The 22448-nt window shown below is 43.8% G+C and overlaps 1 protein-coding gene across 1 annotated transcript in view; it reads right to left on the reverse strand.

Moving 5' to 3' along the window:
• The window catches only part of KIF5C (kinesin family member 5C), a 69075-nt gene that overhangs the window by 40627 nt on the left and 6000 nt on the right, over positions 1-22448 (reverse strand). Inside the window, exons 2-10 of the mRNA XM_015869249.2 lie at positions 12921-13011; positions 10215-10288; positions 6446-6550; positions 4598-4646; positions 3752-3807; positions 2782-2869; positions 1813-1937; positions 1523-1627; positions 1024-1172 (exon numbers count right to left, since the gene is read on the reverse strand). Of these exons, the coding sequence (XP_015724735.2) occupies positions 1024-1172; positions 1523-1627; positions 1813-1937; positions 2782-2869; positions 3752-3807; positions 4598-4646; positions 6446-6550; positions 10215-10288; positions 12921-13011 (842 nt within the window). The remainder of the gene's footprint in view (positions 1-1023; positions 1173-1522; positions 1628-1812; positions 1938-2781; positions 2870-3751; positions 3808-4597; positions 4647-6445; positions 6551-10214; positions 10289-12920; positions 13012-22448) is intronic.

Consider the following 22448-nt stretch of genomic DNA (forward strand, 5'->3'; position numbering starts at 1 on the left):
TACACCAACTGCATCTTCAGGGCCCATCCTGTATTTTATGTGCTCTTATGTGAATGAACTGCAGAGTTCATCTTCCTTCAACAAAATGTAAGGAAGAGCTCACCTTAAAGACTAACAGCAGGGAGATGAACTAATATAAGATTGCCAGATTTGTCTTTTATACAAGATTTTAATTTCCAATATAAAATGCTCCATAACAGTGTTAATTTTAATGCCAAACTTATGCCAAGTGGAAGACACAACCTATTTCCCGACCAGATATATTCTATTATTGCACAAACTCCTCAACAAATAATCTCTCAAGCAATCGTAAGTTGCTCGAATTGTTTTCATTTTGCTATTACATAAATAAATACACACTACATAAAGCAAATGACACTCCAACATATCAGAGTTCTCTTTAGTTACAATAAAAATAACTATGTAATGAGCCTGACCTGTTCTGGCAACCTTTCCAACTGAATTTCATATGACTACAGCCAATGATATACACACAAGAGAAATCTTCCTTCCAACCATTTCCACGTTTCTTTAACCCTTGCTTGCTCCTAAATAATTACTGATGTTCTAAGCGTGTAAAGCCATCGTAGTAACCCATCAAAACTGTCAGCATTTACCCTGCATCCACATTCTTCAGTTTTCTAAATTAACAGTTCAAAAAAATCACAATGATCACTGAGATGCCATTCAAGGAGAAGATACATCTTATAAGTGACAACAGCAGTACCAAACAGAGCAATACCCAACGTTTTCCAGTGAGACAGCCAGCAGAAAACTGCCCAACACCATTAACTTCTCCACAAAACTTCAAAAAACTACAAGAAATCTTCATCCTTTCCAAAGCAGAGCAGCTGTTGGCCAACACCAACATTTCTTTTACTGGTACCATGCAGAATAAAGAGGCTCAAGTTATTCAGTTCTGGTTTTTTAACCACTTCAGAAATCATGACCTCCACAGCCGGCTCAGAACACATGGAAGAGCTCCAATGAGAGTTATCTATCTTAATGCCAAGTAAGACTCACCGCTGTCCAAACATCAGGGTCGACTTTGTTTCTGCTTCATTGAAAATAGAAGGAGAACAGCATATAACAATGGTGGTTCTGCAGTTTCCACCAAGGGAATCCTGAAGTATCCGGGTCATTTTGCTGTCTCGGTATGGAACATGAGTTTTCTAATCAAAATACAAATAAGATGCATGAACAATATTTTTTAAATAGCAGTATTATAATTGAGAGAGAATATGAGTCAATGATGACAGGATGAATGGACTTTGAAGCATACAGTCCTCAAGTGCAATGGTTTTGATTGTGCTATGATGAATTGCACTGGATAACCATTCAAGCGAAATCACTAACAATTTGCTTTCTTAGCTTTAGGAGAATACTAAAAACGTTATTGGATTGTGGTTGAAAAGCCAATACTTTCTTCTTTCTGAACTGAAACCATAGCTTACTTCTTATATGCATGATAAAGAAAGATAAACAAAGTTATTCTAAACCAGCACAAAACAGGATTACTTACAGTTCCTTCTGCCAAGGCAGATATCACGTTGCCTAAAGCAGACAAAGACTTATTGATATTTTTAGCTTCATCAAGAACAGCACCCTCCGCTCCAGTTTTGCTGACCTACCAAGAGAGCAGGCAACAGTCAGGCTCAGCTACTGGCAAGTCAGTGCAGATGGGACAGTGCAACAATTAAAGGAGCTCTTGGAAGAACAACAAAGCAAGCTTATCCTCAGCCAAGGGAGATTTTTATATGCACATGGTTAGTTTAGTAATCTCACCAGTATGATTTTATGAAGAAAGATTACCTTCTCACTTCCAGCCAAGTCTACCAGGTACAGTTTTCCACTAAGTTTCTTCTCAGTTTCCACATTCTCTTGTTTAATATTAATAAGGAAGATACTGTGACTTCTAGAGCTGTGTTCATTCATATCTGCAGAGGAATCACATTTTAAAAGTGTTGTGTAAGTGACAAGAAGTCATATTTCAGTGCTATCTGATGGCTAACAAATTCAAACATAAGAGTCTACTCATTGGAGAGTTCAGTCCTGGACAGCAACATCTCACAGCCATGGACCAAGCTCTTACTTCCTCATACCAAGACCTAAATTAACCAGAATCATAATACACGACAGTCTTGGAAAAGGTTTCTTTTTTTCCCCCTCTTCCTTAATTTTCTTCAAGAAAAGTTTATTTTTTTCCACAAACCAATGAAATTTAACCAGAAATAGTATGAAAAAGATTAACACTGAAAGCATAATAAGATGGCATCTCAGGGATATAGAAAGGAAGGAAGGTTCTCTCCTTCCTTCTTAATGAGTATACAGCACACACACAAAAACCTCACATGATACAATAACACTATTCAGATGTGTTGGTATATTGATGGTGTTGATGTAGAACTGCAATAAGAATGCATGTCCAACATCACAAATAGAGAAAGAAATCTAAGCTGAGCAAAATTAGAGAGAATTATGAAGCGATAAAAAGAAGTTGGGCAGGTCTCAGTGCATTTCTGTGAGAAGGTTTCCTAACTTTATAGTGAATGCTTTCAGCAAAGAGCACACCATTTATATTAGAGCTTCTGAGTGATTTTTATTGTGTATGTAATCAAACATCCACCTTCATTCAGGCACTTGGACTTGATGGTCTTTAAGGTCTTTTCCAACCTGAGCAATTCTATGATTCTGTGACCATTCGCATAAATAACTCGAAATACTTTGTGTATCCCACTAGGAAGCACCAAGCAGCCAAGAAAGCACCCACAGAACACTTACTTGTAACAGCCACATGGCGGTTCGCTTTCCCTTCATCGATGACATCCAACACCTCCTCAGGACTAGATACAAATCTTTCTGTACAACCCTGAAAATGAAACACAAGAAGAGTTTAGAAGAGCACGAGTACTCCAAATGCCATCAAGAATCTATAGCACAGATGATCAAATAAGGAAAAGAATCATCAACCCGACCACCAGCAAGGCAGTGACCCACATTTGCCATGGTACAACTTGCAGCAGCTGTTGATGGGAAAGGTTAAGAGAGTTTTATTTCCCACAAAATTAAATACTCAGTCAAATTGTAATGTATGTACAGGAGACCATTTCTACACTCAGCACGTAAAGAATGGCACAGCATATTGCTAACTATTGCTAATTTGGGTTATATTACTTGTCCGAATTAGTTTTTCTCTCTCAATCCATACAAGACAGAGCTCTCTTTCTCTGCAATATTTGTAAGGGAACTATTTTATTTTATTATTTTCGCCTTCTCCAGGGACAGAATAAACTGAACACTATTATACGTACATTATTAAGGCTCACATATGTTCACAAGAAATATATGGAATCTAATTGAGGGCATAAAGGTCATAAAGCAGTTTACATGAAATCCCAGCCCAACAAATCTGCTCTAAAATACTGCAAGACTTCAGCGACAAAGTATTAAAAAATTCTTCAAGATGTTCTCTTTCATATTCAACATGAAACAGGCAGGGAAATACTGAGAATTTAACATCACTGGAACACACTGTAAATGTTTGAAGTCAGTAAAGCAAAGCAAACAAATGATTCAAGCCCATTAATATTTCAAGAAACTGTTTGGATTCGGGATCTAATACTGCTTGAGCATTCAAGACAGAACATCAGTTGAATCACCTCAGTAAACACAGAGGTATACAAGCATAAATGAATGTATATGTCTGTTATCTAAGAAAAATGAAAGGCTCAGCTTCAACTTTGCCATGTACCTTCACATATGGAACTCTGTTCTTATCTTCATGTACGGCAAGGTTTGTCTTTGACACTAGAAAGAAAGATGGAGGATCATAAGGAACATTCCATAAATAAGACTGTGTCAAATATAGACACAACACGAAAATGCAAATATTCTGAATACATTAAATCTGTCAAAGCAGAGTGTAGTAATTTCCTTATTGACTAGCGCTATTTCTGTACATATATTTTGTAGATCTTGTGACTGTTTTGTTATTGTTACCTTTATAGAAAAGACCTCTTCTTTACTGCTTGTCTTAGTATGACCAAGACAGAACAATGTAAATATATTCAAAGCAGCAAAAAATTCAGAAAGTATCAGTAGGTCTCAGGGAAACTCCAAAAAAGCTTGAATAGATGTTCCTGAGTGCTACTGTGATTTACATCTCTCTGTCTTCAGGCTGATTCTAAAAAGCGTAAGTTACTTTCATTAACATACAGACACACAAATGGTTATCTCCCATAAAATTCCATCTAAGGACAAAATAATAATAACTAAAAAAAAAAAAACAACACCAAAAACAGCCCCAAAATAAGCCATTTATATTCTTTTTTACAGTAAATCCAATGGAAGTTTGCAAGACTCAGAAACAGCCCCTTCCATTCAGCTGCATACCCACTGGTAGATAACCAAGCTGGGTAGCACTGCCAAAGCAGTGCACTACTACTGATGATTTAAGCTACAGAACTGTCTGTCAGTCACAGTCACACAACTTCAACTTAAATCACTCAAAGACAGAACTGAACCTACACTTAAGGGAGAAGAAAAGCCCCAAACCAAACCAACCACCATGTAGTTATACATAAAATGTGAAACTTACCATCCAAAAGGTCCCTTATTTTATCCAAGTATATTTCAAAGTAGGACACCTAATTAAAGAATCATAAGCATTACAGATTTAAACTCTAGCAGTTTAAAAATGCCTCCACCCATATTTATCTGCCCAAACGAAAAGCACCAAACTACAAGCAAATCCCACCTCCCACATGCTTTGAATTACATCTATCTCTTTTGAATGATTTCCACGCCAACAACCTCTCTCTATTTATCAGTGGCTCACCAGGAACGTGTGTCAAAAAGCTTCAGACAAACCTCAGCTTCCTCTGTCACTTTTGGACTTAAAAATATTGAAGAGAAGTAAAGTAACCCACTTAGTACCATTTCACCACTGCAGTACTACTACATCACTTGTAGGGCATGTCTGATGAGAGGCACAAAGGCAGACAGCAAAGCCCATGGTTTTGCACACCAGTAACATAAGCCTGACTTACATACATTAAATTAAACTTTACAATGAAGTATATTGTAAAAGCTCCTTCCTGAATCAGGTCTCAAATAGCAAATGGAAAACGAGCTCCTCTGTCACAAAAAGAGACAACTGTGTCCGGAATAAAAAACAGAAAAGAAGTTTAGGGAGAAGTCGAATGAATGAGTGACTATGTGAATACAAGGGCATTCAGCTCCAACAGAGGCAAACAGAAACGTCTTGTAAGCATGGTGCCTAACTGCACCAGAACTAAGATTTACCTAGGGATTATTTAGCAAATCCAATAGTAGATGGCTCAATTGCAGGTATCCGTAAACCCAACCCATGTAGTAAAGCATCCTTTTATCTCAAATGAAATAGAATTTTATCGACTTGTTTATTTTTAACTTTTGAGAACTGCTAATAAATACAGAAGTGTTTCAATTTGGGATATTTTCTTCATCTGTGTCACATTTCAAGCCATCTTTTGGACCACACATTTCAATACTCTGGCTCACCCAGACTCAGCTCACGTGCTTTGTATCATCCCATTAACACACACTGCTGAGGACCCACACACGCAGGAGACATCAAGTACTCTTCCCATTTCTAAATGGGTTTCAATTAGGGAGAAAAAAAATTGATATTAGTTTTCTGAGCTGGCTTAGTTATTAAAAGAGTGTGACAGTTCGGTTATAACCTTGCTCCAAATGACAGAACTCGCATTTCTCTAAATGACAGCTCCTCGTATAATCACTCATTCATTCACTGCTACTTAGGCAGCTTTTCTGTTACAATATTCATAGATGTCAGCTAGGATAGGAAGCCACAAAAACTGCTCAGTGCTGGCAGAACGTGATTTATAGAGTGATACAATTCTGCTGGGACAGGAATTTAATACGTCTGGTGTCTTGTACAAGGGGGTCCCCATCTGTTAGCATCAAAATGTTATCATGTAGAATAGCAACAGACAGGAGAGTTTTATGGATGATGGAAAGAAATCAGTGCCACTGCTACAAAAACCATTTCTATGAAAATTCAAAGGTGACCCTTAATTCCTAAGAGCTCAACACTTTACATTCTACAGTCTATTCAAATATTTAGATGGTTTATTGTGAGGTTGCTTCTGTCTGCACTTCATGTTGCAGTGACTGTTCATGTGCATGCTCAGGTGCTCCCAGTACAGAACGACATACTCCTCCCAGCATATCATTAACTGGTTCAGATGCATTCTGATGGATTATTGAAATGCACACACCCAGAGCACCATCTTCTCATAAATGTCCTCAGTAAAGCAGTTTGAATCACAGGCAGGAGAAAGGAAACACTCTGCAGCCACGTGCTCTAACCAGAATCCAGCTCCAGCTCCAGCTCTGCCTTCTTTCAGCTGACCCATTACATAACATGCCATCCTGAATTTACCTTTATATGAAACTCCAGGTTCTCATCCATGGAATAGATGTGATCAAAGATGTCATGTGCAATTCTCGGAATGATTCCCATTAGCTGAGGGTCATGCAGCTTCCCCTATGGACACAAAAGCAAACCACAACTAGGAAAGTGTTGCTTAAGCATGGGGAAAGGGAAATCCTTGTTCAAACACACCTTCATCCAGTGGGGCTTTGCAAACAAGCAAATGGGATTTGCTTGATGCAAACACACGTAAAAGATGGCAGGGTGACTCAACATGTTAGCACTCTTCACCCCATGGAGCACCTATCTGTTTTGTCAGCTCCTACCACATGTGATGCACGCTGTCCTGCTGCTGTGCACTCTGCCACTCACTGATTTAAGACAGATAAACACAAACAAAGCGAACTTTCCAATTACTGCCTGCTACTCCCAGTTAGAAATCAGCTGTTTGGAAACACATTAGAAACAAGAAGCCTTAAAGCATCCCAATTCTCCTTTGCCAGTAACAGTAATAAATGACAGTCAAGCCATTAACCTGGGATGAAGGAAATTTAACATGAAGAATCGACACTGTCTCTCTCCTTCTCTCTCAGCTTACATTTAAAGCTGCTACCAGGTTTCTCCCTTTCAACTATGTACACCATGGGGAAAAAGCAGAAGAAAGAGGCTGAAAGAGAGAAACCAGTTGCTTTCCTGACTGCCTTCCCTGTAAAGCAGCACTTGGCTGTATCTAAACCAGGAGCATTTTATTCATGTTATTTAAGCAATATTAACTTCTGCAGTGGAAGCGGTTAAATGCTGTACCATACACAGCACCCCATGACGCTCTGCAAAAGCTAAGAAGTCCTGGTTGTACAAAATGCTGTTTTAATTCAGAAAGAGAAAATGAAAAAGAGGGTGATTAAATAAATTCCTGAGGGAGGGGAAAGAAATCTGTATGCATGTACACTCGAAACAAAACCCAGCACTGTGTTCTGCCTTGCCAGCAAAGGCTTCACTGCACAATGCTGAGCTCCATTACACAACACTGGTTTGGGGCAGACACTGCCATACAATTTTCACACTATTCATTCATTCCTTCTCACTGAAGAAGTCCTTAGGTTCCAGCGAAGCCAACTGACTACTCGTCCTGCATTACTGCACACACACATTCTTCCCAAAGAGGATAAAGGAGCTTTTCCTAAACCAGGATAAATAGAAATCAGTTGGTATTTCTTCACCACTCCCATATGCAACCAAAGGTGCATCCATACTATTCAGCAATGTAAGAAGCACTATCCAGCTAGCAGAGGCAGCTACAGGTCCAGAAACAAAGGAGCGAAGCAGTGCCTCCTTTTCCATAGCAGTGTCTTGGTTTGTTGCATGCATTGCTAGCTCAGCCAAAGAACAGCATGAATTCAGAGTTCTGTCCCAGGGTCTTCTGTCTGAAGACACAGAGATGTGTCAGCTTTGGCACCTCTGCAGGTAAATGGTGCTTGGGCTCTGCATAAATGTCAGCTCAGAGACGTATTTGTTTATATGTTCTCCTAACATCTAGGAGCTGCATAGTATGTCTGCTTCCCTTTCCATAGCCTTTACTATAGTGAAAAAGTTAATTTGTAAAAAAAAAAAAATAATGATTTAAGGTACATGTAATTCAATCACTGTCCCTACAGCTTCATGAGCTTTGGCTTTCTCATTGTTTAAGTCAGTGCTGTCAGAATAGCAATGAAGCAACGAAGCGAGATGACATTCACTGCTTTAAAAACTGTAATACCAGCACGCCACTGAAAAATAATTGGTTTAACTTCATTATGAATGGATTTTTATTACAAGGGGAATTGCACGGAGAGCATACGTTGGAAAGGGAAACAAAGGAAACGATGGCTACTCGCAGAAATCAACAAGGAAAACACTGCCATGGATTTATCTCTGACCCCAGGATGAGTATGGAGAGGAGTGCTGCTGCTGCCATCAATTGACACTGCAGTTAGGAAGCTCCCCCAGAGCACCAGGACAGTTTTCTCTGCTCATTAAAGCCTCGTTTTAATAACAACATTAATTTTTAGGGGTTGGACTACATGATCCCCCATTCAGAGCCCTACAATTCTGTGATCCTACACAGCAAGCAAACAGAGGATAGTGAAGGACAGCATTGAGACACTGCAGCTTGACTTCAAGACGTTGACGTAACCACAGTTTGGAGGGACCTGCTATTGAAAACTGCAATGTAACAGCAGAGCCCATCAGTTTCTCCTGTTGGAAAAAAACCACGTGTTTTTAAAGGTATCCATCCTGCTATGCAGTGTGGCAAATGCTTTATTTGCCCAGGAGAAAGGTGGGTGTCAGAAAGCCCTTCTTGGCTGTATTACACCACTGTGCCCTGTTAGGCCTCACACTGACACCAGGCAGCATTCTGCATTTCACACAAAATCCTTTCCCTACAGGATTTCATTTTTCTTCAACTTCAGACTATTTTCTCCTCCTCAACATGCTATAGCAACATCACAAGGGGATGTTAGAGTCAAAGAGGGATTAAACTGCATTTAGACTCGATTCCACTTTAGAAATGACAGCTTCTTTTTTTATTAAAAAAGCAAAATGGACATTTTTCTACAGTCGTTTTCTTCATCACAGCTTGTAATTCCGAATATAAATTGGCTTTAAGAGATCTTTCCCCATGCCATGTGGAAGGACCCGCTCAAGCCCTGCAGACATTTTGATGTAATTACATTCCGAGCGGGTGGATTACTCAGTCACTGTGCCATCTGTGAGGCCTGAGCTAGTGATTTTCCCCATCCCTAGTCTCCAAAGGAGGCAAGGACAGACTTAATAAGACATGAGGCATCCGTTATTGCATCCTCCAGGAAAGGAGCAACTGTGGCAATTAAACAGCAATTCCATCAGGGCCTACTGGCTCAAGAGAATATTGCTTTCCTTCTCCTTTACTCTTCAGGTCAGGTAGGTCAGCTGTGTTAATCACGTAGCAAAACCATCTGACGCTGTTAAACAAAGGACAGCTTTTTGCTTCCCTTCATTTCATTTAGCAACGCTTTGCTCTAGATCTCCTATTGAAAGTTCATAGTTGAACCCAAATGCTTTACGACAAATACATGTGGCTCGTACAGTGCTGTGACAGAACAATCCTATGCTAGGATTAAATGCTTGAATAATCCTTCTGCTATGGGAAGGGACTAGAATATATGCATGTTTCTGCCAGAACAGCAGGGGGAAAGCAAACCAAAACAAAAACTCATACAGAAGAAGACAAAAGACACTGTGGCACTCCCTGTAGCAGAAATAGGAACAGACTTAGGGCCTCAGTCACCAGGAGCTGATATTCTCCTCCTCTAAAGCAACCATTTCCAAACGCATCGATTCATCCATTTGTGCCACAGTGTGTGAGGGAGGCATTCCCAGAAGATGAGTACAAATGAGAAGACCAATAACCAAGGCATGAATTTGCACAATCCTGTGTGTAAGGGAACTGTATCTGTATTACAGTATTCTCTGTGGATTAAGGAATCTCACTCCTGCACAATGATACACACAGCTAAGCTGTCATGACAAACATGGAAAGGCTGCAGTTGGTACTTTTCACTCACCATTCATTAATTTAGCTAGATGCTGTAAAGGGCTCTGGAAAAATAAAACAAAAAACCTTCCCTTTGAAAACAATGCGATAGCATAAAGAGCAGAAGCTTTGTCTATGTATTTATAAGCCCCTCACAGCTCAGTGTTCCAGCAGTGCATAAAATTCTACTGCTGCTACCCAACTGATTGAACTTTGCCTCTGTACCTCCATAGTGTGTGTCTTTCCTGACGACGTCTGCCCATAAGCGAAGATGGTGCCATTGTAGCCTTCAAGAACATCTGCAAAGGAGGAGGAAAACAATTAAACCTCAGAATGGCATCTTCAAGCTGCACTATCAGTGTTTCATACATCCAAAATGCGGAAGGCCAGTCAGAAACACACAATGCAAGTCGCCATCCATAAGCCTCCAAAGAGGAAGTTAAACAAGCTCACACTTTTCCTATTACTGTATCACTCAACGGTTCAGAGCCTTATTAATTTCCAAGCTTGTCAGCAAAGCAGGAGAGCAAAGGAGGAAAAGAGACAGACAGGAATTAGCTCTGCTGAAAATAGACTCCCATCAAGGCAGGATAGTCTTTATATTGCATACTTGCTTCCAAAATGACCCTGCACATTGCAAGGGGGTTGAAACTAGGTGACCATTGAGGTCCTTTTCAATCCAGGACATTCTGTTATTCTATTTAATGATTCCACTATTCAATCTATGCTGGTCCCATCAGACCACCCCACTGCCTGTATATATACACATGTGTCCAGATTACATATTATTACATAGACAATTGTAATCTTTTTGTATGCATCTCCCCATGCATGCATCCCAAGGCACCGTGGCCCAAGCAGCAACACATGTGCAGGTTCACTGCAGTCCCTGCCTGCAGGACTGTGCTGCCCACACGCAGACACTTGAGGGTTGGCCAGCCAGAAGGATGTTTGGTGAAAGGCTTTCCACTGAAGATGGTTAATTCACCATCTGTCAGCTGACTGAATAGAGAAGATGGGCCCTGAGACAAACAGCCTGCCCAAAACTTCAAGTGGAAAAAAACAACAGATGAACAGGAGCGATCCCACGAAGATCAGCTGTGGGTTTTATGTAACTCCTAACAAACATGAAAGCCCAAGCACTCTTCTCCCTTCCTTGCTGAACCCACTCTGCAGTGATTTTCAGCTACACTCACTGCCCCTGATGGCCGCCCAGCTCAGCCCCAGCACTGCAACCAGATGGTGCTTCCCTGCAAGCAGCACTGTTGCATATGTGGCAACACAGACACACTGGCATCAGGCATATACAAAAGCTGACAGCACCAGCAGGGCTGTGCTGCCCAGTAAAGCTCCACAACACAATGTCCACAGCAGCTGTGGAGCACTGGAGACCTGGAAATGGAGCGATGGTGAGAACTGGAGACACTCAAGGCCAGGCTGGATGTGGCTCTGGGCAGCCTGGTCTGCTGGTTAGTGACCCCATAGCAGGGGGTTGAAGCTGGATGCTCAGCATTGTGGTCCTTTTCAACCCAGGCCATTTTATGATTCTATGAACCAGAATCGTAAAGGCCTAATGCAGCCTTTGGGAGCACACCCAGCACCCTCCCAGCTCCACACCAAGTGAACTGCTTCTCAAAATCTCCTTCTTCCTTATGTTTCTCATGTGCAGAGTGTGACACACTTTGGCTGAATTTCTGAGCTACTTACTTAAACCTAATCCCATTTCTTTTCCAGCTAGAAAAACCTCATTTGGATCACTGTTATTGTTAACATCATTATGACAGCCATTGTTTTAAAGCCTGGCAGCGCAGCTGGTGTTTTTGGTGATAACATTAATCACAAGGAAACCATCAGCCACTTCTTGGGAGCGCGATGAAGTCTGATAACAAATGGTAACCTTGAAAAGCAATCTGTAAAGCCTCCAAGGTTTAAATAGCACTTCACATTGTGACATCCTCAGCTGATATTTTCATGTCGTAAATCACCTTGTACCCACCTATCAGAAACAGCACAGCCTGTGTCACATTCTTCACTATATTAGGCTTCAAAGTGAAAATTCAGTGTTTTATTTCTCTCACTGTATCTCACTTTCATAGAAACAGAAGCTCAGGACTGCAGCCTCTAAGAGCCACGTGAGACATCACGTACACAAAGAAGGCAAACCAATTAGTAGACACCAACTATCCAACATTAGCACACACTGGGATGCTGGAACTCTTTGGAACACTTCTAGATGTGGAGCTGTGTGTCAGCAATCTGAACGATTTCTAAGCTCTACAAACTCCATTCCCACCAGTTTTTATTAAAGGCTTACCCACGTGAAGAAATCAGAATTGCTTTAATTAGGCTCCCCTCTGAGAGCAGCCAACTTGAGCCTTATGACTCATTTCCTCTCTACAACATCAAATAATTAGCTTCTGGTCCTGATCCCTGATCAACCAGACTACACGTGTGCTGCTGGCAGCCCGCTTCCTCCTGAACAAAACCCAGCAGAGCTCACCCCAGGGCCCACTCCCTGCAGGCAGCATTCAGCTCACCATGCTGCTTACTGCTCTAAAGGCTACACAGAGCTCTCCAGCACTGCTCCTGCACCTCTGTGCGACCCCAGATCTCACATACCCACAGCATTCACCATACAGCCTTGTGCTGCTATAGAAGCACAGCTGAGACCAGCTGTGACAACATCCCCACTATCTGAACATTGTGATTGAAAAACTGAGGATCAAACCCTGGGACCAAGCAGGTCAGCCACTGCATGGAACCACTGAAGTGCAGACAAATGCTTAAAGAATATACCAAAATCCCATGCCTGCAATAATTACTAAGTTCCAGTAGAGACAGCTTTAGTATCCTGTCTTTAAATAGCTTGAGTGGACAGGGAGACATCATTTTCCTTCCACCGAAATGGCAATAAAGGAGGACAACACCTACCTTTGACAATCTGCTTGGCACAGGCATTATAAACTTGCTCCTGGGTTGTGTTGGGAGGTAACACTCTGTCAAAGACATAGGGCTTCCCTTGCTGCAAACCAAACAGAGACTTTTGTAAGAGAAGGAACATCACATACAGTTACACAGGTTTTGTGTGTTGTCTGTGAACAGGTTTGTTTGATACTTAAAAGACGAATCATTTTTAAGACAGCAGTTCAGTTCTTACAGCTCAGTAAAGGCAAGCAAGGCATTTGCATTTAAAATAAGATTCCTTTATTATACTAAGTGGATCTGTCGTATCTTCATCTTCCATCAAAGCCTGTAATGTTTCCCTCCAAAGACGTGACATTTTGCTTTCAGACGAGTGCAATGAGGGCCTCTCCCCCTCTGGATAAAGGACTTCTCCATAACACCTGACCTAAACCTCCCCTCTTTTAGTTTAAACCCATTCTCCCTTGTCTTACCATCATCTGACCACGTTCACAGTTGCTCTCCCCCCTGTTCCCTTTAAGTACTGAAAGGCCACAATGAGGTCACCCCGCAGCCTTCTCCAGGCTGAACCAGCCCGGCTCCTGCAGCTCCATCCCTCTGAGCATCTTCTGGACCTCATCCTATCTCAAGGATAGGAAAGTGATTTTTAAATGATTTAAAAGAAAAAAAATCAGGGCAACAGCTATTCTTGTGCTGCAATGGGCAATCTAGACATCCCACTTGGTCAAACAAGACCCAACTGAGGTGACCACGACTGCCAGCACAGCACAGCCCTGGGAGCAGCAGGACCACAGGACAGTGCTCAGCCAGCCCCAGCCCCAGGGCAGCACACACTCAGCCCCAGCACTCCATTTCATCACAGCTTTCTGTAATATACCATTTTCCCCTTGCAGTGCTGTGGGGCTGCCCAGCCTATTCTGGTACCATTTCTCAACTGGACTTTTGACCTACTTATCCCCTGGATAGGGACTGTCCCAGACTGCTTACCATAAGCACTGGGTACAGACTGGGTGCCAAAATACCAGAAGGACATAAAACTACAAGGATGGACAGTGAAAGGACAAGGCGGAATAGTTTTAAACTGAGACAGGGCAGGTTTAGGTTGGATCTTAGGAGGAAGTTTTCCCCCCAAGGGTGGTGACGCACTGCTCACAGGTTGCCCAAGGAGGCTGTGGATGCCCCATCCCTGCAGGCATTCAAGGCCAGGCTGGATGTGGCTCTGGGCAGCCTGGGCTGCTGGTTGGTGACCCTGCACACAGCAGGGGGTTGGAACGAGATGATCATTGTGGTTGTTTTCAACCCAGGCCATTCTATGGTTCTATGATTCTATTCAAGAGCTCCCAAAGGAGGAGTACAAAGATGGGGACAGTTCTGAGTGCAAGGGGTGTGAGGAGCAGCGGCCATAAACAATAGACACTAATCAAAGAGGCCAAAGCACAAGTGCACACATAAGTGCAGCTATCCGCTTACCAATTTATTCCCTTCATGCCTGAGTTGAGGCACATTAGCTACTCAATGTGAGAGAGCAGCAGGGAGATGCCAGTACATCACTGCACCACAGCAAACATCGCACTTCAGGCAAACGCTGCTCCTGAGCCATCAATCCACTGAGCTCTCAGCAGCCCCAGTGTCAGAGCCCTCCGGAACAGCCCCACAGTAATTGCACTGCATGCAGCTGGAAGAGGCACCGCCTGTCATTTATCTGTCAGACTGAAAAGCTTCAAATGTAAAGCAGCAATTCACAAATGTGCTACGCGGGTCAAATTCTTTCCTTAGAATTTTAGCTTTGGAAAGCTGTAAGGCTGGCACACCCAGCACTGGTGTCTGAAGGAAATAAATGTGTGTTAAGGATCCCAAAGCAGCTGTCATCAAGAGCACAAAATGAGAGCTCTGCTATCCAAGCAGCACTTATGTTTTTGGGAAGGGTTTTTATGGCTCATCTCCCTGTTGATTTTGGACAAAGACAACTCGGGGCTCAGGCTCAGCAGCACTCCTGAGGGCACACACTAAGATATGGAGCTTTTTCATTGTAATTTACTGAATTTTTGGGTGCTATGCTTCTAAGCTCTGAGTTTACAGCAGTCTTTCCTCAAAGGTAACAAAAGCCACATCCACCCTCCAAAGGCAACGTGATGGCTGAGCCAAAGCTTTTGCTCCGGAACACAGACAGGGAGAGCAAGCATGAATGTCACCATATTCCTACCATCTCCTTAAACAGGACTTGTTTCCTATTGCCACCTTCAGAATACCACGTTTACCCTACCATAATTCAACCTCCGAAATCAGGAGGATTTCAGCCTTATTACAGCTTATTCAAGAGAATAATAAACAGCCTTCATGAAGCGACCCTACTAATTTTATCTCCATAAGGTTTCTCATTGCAGGCCGTGTTATCACCTCTCACACATAAATCCCATCCTCCTGCCCATGCCATTGCTCCCTGCAGTCCCCCTGACCATGTACCATCAACTCCTGCACCATGGGCTGTGCTGAGCGCTCAGCAACACCCACACCTCTAAGGCTGGAGCTGCACCAACAGCCCCTCTGACTGCAGGGTGAACTGCCACCCAGACATGCTGCCGATTCCTTCACCAGCTTCTGAACTTGCAGACTTGCTGTTAAAAAGAAATAAACCCTGAAGATTTCATAGGCACAAACAGAATTCTAGTGATAAGCGCATGCACCATCAGATATGTGATTTCATATGCAATGTCACAGCGATGTCACTAGAAGGTAACGCACTCTCAGTTCAATGTAACTGAATGCATTTCCTGATTTATACAAGAAATAGCTCAGCTCTTCTAAATTCCACGTAGAGAGGAAATGGGTAATGGTTCAGCGCTTAGAGCAGCATGCTAACAATTAGTGCCTGAGTGCAGCTCATGGTTAATTCCCTCTGATCTTCAGGCAGGCTTCGATCCACAAGTGTACATGCAGGAGGCATTGAGCTCTGTGGCAGGATCCACAGCCCCACATGGAGCCCCGGAGTGTCTTATGAGAAGTGTGAGCAGAATGAGATGGCTTAGAATGGAGCACCCGACAGCCAGTGTGTAGCTCGGGTGTGGAATCAATAAAGTAGAAGGGAAGAAAGGAACACAAAACCCTGAATTTATTTGCTTTTTTGGGCTGTATGAGGGCATCTGGATCAGATGAGGAGCTACAGCCTGAAAACACACCCCAGAATCAGAGATACCATCTCACATTTATCCCAGGACGGACACAGGTTTGCTCTGTTTGCACAGGAAACCAGAAGACGAACATGAGGACATTAAGGACATTTCTTAAGCAAACTGGATGGCCACGAGCTGTGTTCCACCCGCCTGACCTCAGGGATCCTTGTATCACATCAGCACATCTCTCATTTGGTTGCATGTTGTGCAGCCCATCGGCACACACCCAGCACCATCCGTGCTCACGGAGGAGAGGTCTTATAAATAAAAGATTCTTAATTGCAGGCCCGGAAGACAGGCTTTGTCAAAGATCAGAAAGCAGACTCTTACCAGAAGCAATTCACATCTTCCATCAAGGCCCTGAGTAACCTCAATGCGCTACAGGGGTAACAAAATTCTCCTAAAGAAACTCTTACGTTTTGGTAATACCCCTAAAAATCACTTGGAAAACAACTGAAAACAAACACTGGTCCAAGAAGGAGCTGCAGAGCAATCTGAGTTGAGCAACATTACTTTTGCATGGCGGCTTTAATTATTGATCTGCCTTCTGAACATCCCTGCGGCGCTGATAGGATCAGGCATGTGGCCAAAGACCTGTTTTTAGCTCTCACTTGCAGCAGAGAGAACCTTTAACTCTTTGTAACAACAGCACCGCTCTAGTTTGGTATGGATCTACGATTTAGGAATAGAGGCTTCCAAAACTATTTAGCAGCTCCTCTTTCCCCCTAAGTGACCTGGAAAATGCACTCCGTCAAGAAAAAAGCAAATGAATTCTAAACACGAGGATATCCCAGCTCAAAGCCAACTGTTAAAGAACAAACACCCTTTAGCAACACTTTGGGCAAAGAGGCACACAGGCAGAGCTCTCCATCACCATCCTGCTGGGATGGGATGCTACCAGCTAACACAGAGCAGCAGCGTGAGCACCTCCCAAGCCCATCAGCACCCAGATCCTCCTGGCTGTTAGTGGAACCAGGGCTAAGGTGAGGAGCAGCACTGCTCTGGGCTGCTTTTGGAGCACTGCAGGCTTCATAGAGCCATGCAGGATGCACCAGGAGCACCCACCCATTCCCACACACCACAGAAAGAGGGATGTCTTACTTGAGGGCCATTGGCTTGCTTGTCCTCTTCTCAGGCTGCCCAGCACCGTCAGCACAGCCTGGCATGAAGGAAGACCCCGGGAGCCAGGATCCAGCCACTCCACCTGCCCATGGTTCCAGCAATGCAGCACATGGAGCTCGAGCTCTGCATGGCCTGGTTGCATTGTACAGCAGAGCCAAACGCTCTTGGAACTCTCAGTGTGCTGCTCTGCAGCCCACGTGGCAGCTGGTGGATTTGGGCAGCATTTACTTAACTGCTTACGTAACGGCACACAAATGATTTGGGAACAGAGGTGTGACACTCCGCAGCTCGGTTTGAAGCACTTTTGTCTTTACAGAGGTGAATGCTGGTGGGAAAAGGAGCTCGCCAGCTGCATAACACCGGCTCAAGACAGGCATCATGCCCAAGAAATCAAGGTAACACTTCCATTTCTCCCATCATTTCTCACAAAGCCATGCCTTAAGTAGAACAATTCCCTGCTCTTCAAGCTAAGCTATTTTAGCTACTGCCTCAGCAGGCCTCTCAGCTCTACCATACAACATGAGATGTACGGTCCTGTACCCTGCTGGGAAGAGCAGGACTCCCTCTTCAGCATGATCCTTCTCAGCCTCCACGTAGCCTGCATTGCTGTACCATAACAGAAAGCTACTAGTTCAAATTACGTGCTCTAACTAATTTAATAGACCTCTACGCGCCTATTCAGAGCTACCTTCACAACCTACTCATTTCACTTCTGCAAAGCACAGACAAGCTTAATTAAATTAACTCTGAAATGCTGTCATTTGCATTATAGCTGCAGCTCTTCTCTGCATCAGAGGTTCTTAACTAAACAGGAATCTCACAAGGGCATTTGGGACACACTGTTCTAAGCCCTGTGAGGTACAACGAGGTTCTGACCTTCCAAAACTCTCTGGTAAAAAAGCAGCCCAGCTTGAAGCTTGTAATTTAACAATCAGGTGATCAAAGATACCCTGAAGCAGCTCCCTACAGCACCAATGGGAGAGCATCCAGGCAGTGACATCCCATGGGTGAGGAGCTACAGGAATTAAATGGGAAAGCACAGCATCTCTGCATACCAGGAGCATTTGTACCATGCCAACAAAGCTCCCAGAGGGTGGGCAGACAATTCAGAACACAAAACAAAGCAGACCCAGGGAAGATGCTGCTCCACAGCTCCACAGCCCCAGCCCCAGACATAGCTGCACCTTCACTCCACCATGCTGGCACTGTGTTAATCTTCACTCTGTTAAACATATCACTTACAGATTTTATGGGGAGCTGGATGGCTCAGGAGATTAGTAATGGGATACTGAGTGCTGTCAGTTGTAGATTCAAATCCAACTCAGGTCAGGAGAGGTCAAAATTAAACGAGAGGGCATCACTGATCCGTATAACAGCTTTCTTTTCAGCATGCTCTGCAAAAGCAAGGATTGAAGGGAAACAGCGAACAAACCACACCATTGGTGCTGGAGTGTCCCACCAGGCTGGATATATATAGTGGCAAAGAGAAACAAATGAGATGTTTGCACTCCCGCTGCCTGCATTGTACAGGGTTTGTTCTGCAGAGGAAGCATTTCACAAGTGCAGAAGTGTCACAGTTACAGCTGGGCTGCGCATCCACCAAGCTTACCTTACAACAGAAACATAATCCCTGTCTGTGTCGGCCTCCTTTCCTGCAATGCAACTAAAAAGGAAGTTTTTCACCCAGAGGGTGGTGACGCACTGTTCACAGGTTGCCCAAGGAGGCTGTGGATGCCCCATCCCTGCAGGCATTCAAGGCCAGGCTGGATGTGGCTCTGGGCAGCCTGGGCTGCTGGTTGGTGACCCTGCACACAGCAGGGGATTGGAGCTGGATGAGCACTGTGGGCCTTTGCAACCCAGGCCATTCTATGAATTAACATAGGAGAAGCACAGCAACCATTCTGCACGTTCTGCCTTCTCCATTGAAAAGCAACACTAGCAGAAGAACTGAAAGGGCAGCAAACAGCACAGTGCTGTATGGAGTCACAGCTGTAGGTATGTGATGCACAGCTGTGCTAGCATTACCCCTATTCTGCAGCTTGCCTGGCTGTAGCCCAGTTTTGTGTCATGTGCATCTCGACATCCCCCCTATTAGCTACAGCGTGAGCATGTTAGAGCTCCGCAGAAGCTCCAATACCGAGGCAGGCAGAGCAATTACCCTGTCACCAAGTAATGCAGACAAGTTGCTCCTGGCAACAAACCACTTCAAATGTGGATGGAGAGCAGCCCTCACCAAGGCGATGCCATGCACTCCTGCAGCCATTTTGAGCAGCTGTTGCCCGGTGCCGTTTCTCTCCGTGTCGGTGTTACTGACTGCAGCACCTGGGGCACATAATTGCTTCCTCTTGCAAGCTCCTCGCTTCACAAGCAAGCTGCACATCTAAAAGCTGATTACATTGGAACATGGAGTGAGATTAGCATCCGCCAGGAAGGAGCGTGCAGGAACTGCAGCGATTCATCAGGTGCTTTGATTCCCACTGCTGTATCTGTGACCTCCCTTCGCTCTGCTAACACTTCTATTGATTTCTTTCATCCTTTCCCATCTGGAGCTTCCTCTCTTCCTGCCATTTCACCCAGTTCAAGGCGGGTCTTCTCACAAAGCTGAGGCAGAGGATGGAGGAGGCAGCAGCCCCCAGGGAGCCACAAAGCCACCCACCCAACAGAGCCAGCTCACCCAGGGCTTCCATTCCTGCTCCCTTTGCACAAAGAGGAACCAACTCAACCCCACCACAGGCTTAAAACCAACAAGCTTCTGCTTTTGGGGCTTATCACACTGATTTCCTTATACAGCTCACCTCAATATCTGCAGAAAATCTAGAACCCACAGTTTTAAGTGGCACGTCCAAACCTCATTGTTTGGGACTGCTGACCATCTAAGCCTGTGGCCTAGAAATTCAGTGTTGTTCAAATTTCATTCAAAATTCAAATGGAACTGATTATCAACAGCTTTGCATTTGGTAGTCAGAATGTCTGTGTCAAGTGGTCCCACAGTAAACAAGCCGTGGGGATGAGTTGTTGGGTTCTGCCTGTGTTACTGCTCACAATACAGCTCAGTTACACAGAAGACATGAATAAAAATCATGTAATTTTTGCTTTCCTAAGTGCAGAAATACATTTTTTGGCTCCTAACCCCATCCTGTGACTTTACTGTAGCTCAAAGTGTGTTACAGCATTCACATACAGCACATCCCTTCGTAAAGCACGTAAAGGAGATCAGCAGAGCAGCCCCACTTTCTGCACGTTATCCACGAAACAGGCAGTGCTGGCTACCATTATCTGACAGTAATTCTATTACCAGATTTAGTAACACTGAAATATTCCTTCTGCAGCTCCCAAATCTTCAAAGCAGGGGACAATCTGGTCTGTCACACAGCATTCACTCACAACGTTCACCAGGCACAAAAGGGATCACAGTAATGCCCACATTGTGAGCAAAACCATGTGTGCTCTTTCTTGACCAGGTGCAGCAAGAGAGACAAAGGACGGGCCGTGGCCTATGGGTCAATTCATACAAACTCTTAAGCTCATCACTTGGCATCACATCCAATAAAAGCCCACATCCTCAGTACTGAAGCTAGAAAGGTCTCTACTTCCCTAACATTACTGTTTATCCAACATACAGTTCCTAGCTCCACAAATCTCTTAAGCCCTCACAACAAATGGCACCATGTTGCCGGAGTATCTTGAGCTCACAGAACTTCATGGGAAAGGAGAGCAGGCAAAACCAGAGAATACATGGCCTGGGGATAAGACTGAGAGCCATGAGCTGAGTTTTGCTCACCAGCTGAGAATCCATCTGTGCCCCATCAGGTGGCACTAGCCACGTTGATCCACCCATCAGCACCAGGCAACATGAAATCTAAACCTCAGGACCCAACAGAGAGGAGAAAGGGGAGGAGTATTCCAGTTTTCTAATGGGTGACTATTTGATAATACTTAGAAAATCTGGGCTGCACATAAAGGCAGCAATGGGCAGAATAAATCCCTTATCACCAACAGAAACAGATTTCTTCAAGTATGTACATACGCTTCAGTATAGCAAGATTAACTTTGCTTTAAGGCTTGTTTGCATCACTGAACTACTTTGCTTTGAAGTTAAATTGTAAACGATACCATAGAGTGAAAAGTAATCAAGCAAATGTGTTTTCCACTGGGTATTTGTGGTTGACCAGGAAAGCGGTGAGAAAATATGAAAGCATACAGAGAAGCTCTGCTCCAGCTGCTCTGTTGGGAGCAGGACTGTGTGCTATGAGCTGCTCCAATAGACAGACAAAGAGGCAGAGAGATACACCTCCCAGCTGCACCCCGTGCCTCCCTCTGCATGCTCTTGTACCATAGAGCAAAACCAGCCCCAAACCTTCCTGAGTGCTGATAATCAGCTCCAAAAAACCCAAGTGGATCACAGAAAACGGCAGCGCTCTGTGAGAAGTGGCAGCCCTGACCACATCCCACTGCTGGCCTCTAAACAGACACTCCAGCAATTCAGAGTTGAGAAAAGAGATTCACAGCTGCACAGAAATCAGAGTTCTGCTAACAGCTTTTCTAAAAATATTCTCTAACCCAGTTACCCCAATGCAGGTAATGGCCTCCTGCACATTCTGCACTCAGTGAAAGGATTTGGCAGTCAGCACGTGATGCTCATGTAGCAGAGGTTTGACCTCTCCATGGATTCCCAACCCAAAAGTTGGCTTTCCATCTCCAAAACGAGACACCGCAGATGTCACAGCCCAGCACCATGACGAGGCAGCAGGTGAGGCTTCTCAGCAGACAGCGAGGCACTGAAAGGATGAATCACTTCTTGCAAACGCATCTAAAAGGACTACTATTAAATATTTAAGTTCTTATCTCCAAGTACTCGTCTCTCAGGGGGGAAAGAAACTCCAGCGCTCCTGTTTGCAATTAGGGTCTGTTGCATAATTTGATAATATACATGTTCTGAAGCTGCCATGGGACCAATTATCAATATCACAATGTGAATTCGATAGCAATCGTGTGCATTTCCAGAACATCCCATAGAAAGACCCAAAGAGGCCATAAATACCTAGAAATGGCTTGGCTCTTTCCCACAGATGACTAAAGATAGGAATCCATCAGCAATACCATGCTCCACACCTTTAAGATTCCGAAGCATCCCATTTAGGATGCTTTGGTTTGTTCTAAATATGATTTTAAGTACGCAGTATTTTCATTCTCCAAAAACAACCACCAAAGCAACCTGACCAAGCACTGCTAAGCAGCTGGAACC

Source organism: Coturnix japonica, chromosome 7 (genome assembly GCF_001577835.2).
Source record: "Coturnix japonica isolate 7356 chromosome 7, Coturnix japonica 2.1, whole genome shotgun sequence".
NCBI classification, from domain to species: domain Eukaryota; kingdom Metazoa; phylum Chordata; class Aves; order Galliformes; family Phasianidae; genus Coturnix; species Coturnix japonica.